Genomic DNA, 3,206 nt, shown 5'->3' with positions numbered 1-3,206 from the left:
GTCCGTTGCTCTAAGGCTCCCTTCTAGGTAGAAAAAGAATGAATAAATAAATTGTCTTAAGAGTGGCTTCTTGGTTCTCTTTTTACCCAAAGCAAACTCAAATTGAGGTATGTCAATCCAAAGGGTTGACAAGAGCAAGTAGGGTGTAAATTTTTTTCCTAAAGTATGAGAAAATTATCCACTATAATTTAGTAAAGTTGTTCTTTTTTCCTCTTCTTACCATGAATTATTGGACCAAGTACATTGCTTCTTAGAGCGTCACCCAATTATATTCGAGATGTCAGCAGGTTAGGCAGCTCTAAGATTTTTTATATTCCGTGAAAAGCAGGCTGAAACTAATTAGCTTCTGAAGACTTTGTCAAGTCTTTCGCTGCAATAAATTAAGTACCAAAAAGTGAAGTGTTCCTCTCCCATAACAAATACATTGAAAAAAAGTTAATCTTCTATATAAAACAATACAAAATAGCATCTGCTGCCAATGGAGTATGATTAAATTACTTTTTATGGCTACTATTACTAGGCAAGTTGAGTCATCTATTGTATCTTTACCTAGTTCATTGTCATAGGAAAGACATTGTCATTTTTTTCCCATTTATTAATAACACAAATGATGAGTGTTTGTGCTCTCTTTTTGCGGCTGATAAGCAAGTTGGAGTTGAAAATTAACGACATTTGAAGAGGGATGGTTTCATTTGGAATTAGCATTTTGGACTATTTTGCATGAGAAAAAAGACTGAAATATGTTGCAAGAATATGGAAAATAAGTCTAAAAGAAAACAAACTAATGTACTGAGATTTTCATAGATGAAAGGAAATTTTGTTAGTTCAATATTTGTTTCTGATAGATCTATACCAGAGAATCAAAAAACACAAAAACCTGTAACCAAAGATGAAACTTAACATAATACCTATGTTAATCCACTTGTGTGACTCCTCTAAACCACGTCGCGCCAATAACTGTTCACCATACATTAGGCAAACTCCATCAACTTTCTGTATACACTTGAGTTTCCCATTCTCTCCTCCATACTCATTGATCAAGAAACATTCAAATGGATACTTAAACAGACTCAAATAGTGCACAAATAGCCAGAAAACTGGAATTGATTCCTTCGATATAAAGTACCCCGAGAACAGGAAAAATGCACCTATTAGGCAACCGATAAATGACATTCCTAGTAGGAAATTTGGCACTAGTGCTGAACATGCTGCCACGAATGAATTCCCCATCGCGAAAATCATCCATGACACAAGAGTATAGTACGCGAATGCACTGAATTCGTGCCTTAGTCCGACTAGCCAGTAAACTGGTATAGCATAGAGAAGAGCAACTATTAAAAGGAAAGGGAGGAAGACTATAGTGTTAGCTATGTTGTATGTGTAAATTCTATAGGCTCCTCTAGATGTTTCCCTCATTAGTATTCTCCTCTCTTCTAAGAAAATTGGTAGAGCTTCTGTGTTGGATGATAGCAAGAATGTGAGACTAAAAGCAAAGAATCCAACTTGAGATTGCAGCTCCAAATTCTTTGTGTTGCTATAAGCATTAAAAAATATTGATCCCAAGATTAGTCCCACAAGTAATGCTTGGATTACCTTAGCCAAGAAAAGTTGTTTTGTTCTGAAAATATTCCTGCAGAATCTCTGACTCAGAATTACTACTTCCTTCAATGGAGAATTGGAGTAAAGAACATGCTTTTCTTCAGCATTTTTGATAGGCATATGATCACTTTCTGGTTCTGTTACACATTTTTCAATGTCACTTTCTCCTGAATGTAGGCTTTCTGTAATATCTATTGCAAATTCAAGAACATTGACATGCTGAGGAATGAAATGTCCAGTGGATTTAAGCTTCTCTTCAAGTAGATGCAAAGAACCATTGTGAAGGACAAATCCATTTGAGAGCAACACAGCTTTATCAAACAGTTCAAGAATTCGAAAACCAGGCTGATGGATAGTTAATATAATTGTCTTACCTTGATTCTTGGCCATGGTTTTTAGCAAATACATTAAATGAAAAGCTGAAGCAGAATCAAGACCTGAAGTTGGTTCGTCGAGTAGAATAACAGCAGGATCATGGACTAATTCAACCCCAATTGCAACTCTACGTTTCTCACCACCCGAAATTGTCCTGCTTGAATCACTCCCAACTTTCATACTACCAACATGGTCTAAACCAAGCTCATTCAACAGCTTTGTTACTCTATCTTTGGCCTTATCGTCCCCCTCACGAAGCCTGAATCGTGCACTATACATCAAAGTTTCTTCAACTGTGAGAAGTGGGAAAAGAGCTTCATCTTGTGTAACATAGCCAGATATTCTCCTGAATTTTGCAGGCTTCATAGGCTGGTCATTGACAAGAACATGACCAGAAAATCTTGAGGGACCGACATTTCCTGCTAGAATATCCAACAGTGTTGTTTTTCCTGCTCCACTTGGACCAGCAACTGCTGTAATTTCCCCTGGTTTGGCTTCACAAGTCACATTCCTTAGAATGTAATTACTAGTCTTGTTGTTGGTAGCCAACTTTTTGACTAACCATTTAAACTCATTATATTTTGGAGGTAGTTTGTAGGAAAGATTTCTGGCTTCAATTTTGTATCTATCAGAATTTGATGTCTTGACAGGTAAATCCATGGGGAAAAAAGATAGAAAAATAGCTCTGGAAAGTGAAAGTGAATAAGGTAGATGAACTAACTCAACAAAAATGGGCTCTTTTATATACTTGTTTGCCAGTAAACTAATGTCAAAATATTTGCATGCATGTACTAAGTATGAGACTTAAGACCTATTCATGGGATTAGTATAATAATATATAAGCTGGCTATTATATACAGTTTTATAACACAAGAGGGCACATGAATTGTGTTGGGCATGGAAATGCAAGTCATGAAGTTGGCTAAGTAGTCATTTTTGACAGTTTCAAAAAGAATTTGCAACTGAAATGGAGTTTGGTTAATTATTTTGTCTGGTTCACTATTATTATGAGTTAGGACGAATTTGGCAATTTTCAGGACTGACAAAAATGGATAGAAGTTATACTTAAATGAATAGACCTTAAATAGAGAGGAGTTGGTGTTACCGATGATATAGGATAAGGTAAGAGTACTACCATTAAAATCTTCATTTATTGGATATGCTAAAGTCAGCACTGACACTTAAATGAAAATTTCGACTATGCGGTTACGTACTATTTCACCAAGCAAACA

General features: G+C 35.8%; 1 protein-coding gene across 1 annotated transcript; it reads right to left on the bottom strand.

Moving 5' to 3' along the window:
* Positions 826-2,708, bottom strand: LOC109230292 (ABC transporter G family member 10-like). Its single transcript, XM_019395806.1, has one exon. The coding sequence runs from the start codon at positions 2,632-2,634 to the stop codon at positions 826-828; it is 1,809 nt and encodes a 602-aa protein (XP_019251351.1). The 5' UTR covers positions 2,635-2,708.

Source organism: Nicotiana attenuata, chromosome 7, assembly GCF_001879085.1.
Source record: "Nicotiana attenuata strain UT chromosome 7, NIATTr2, whole genome shotgun sequence".
Classification (NCBI taxonomy): Eukaryota; Viridiplantae; Streptophyta; class Magnoliopsida; order Solanales; family Solanaceae; genus Nicotiana; species Nicotiana attenuata.
The sequence above is the reverse complement of the archived record's forward strand: the minus strand, read 5'-3'. Positions and strand labels throughout refer to the sequence as shown.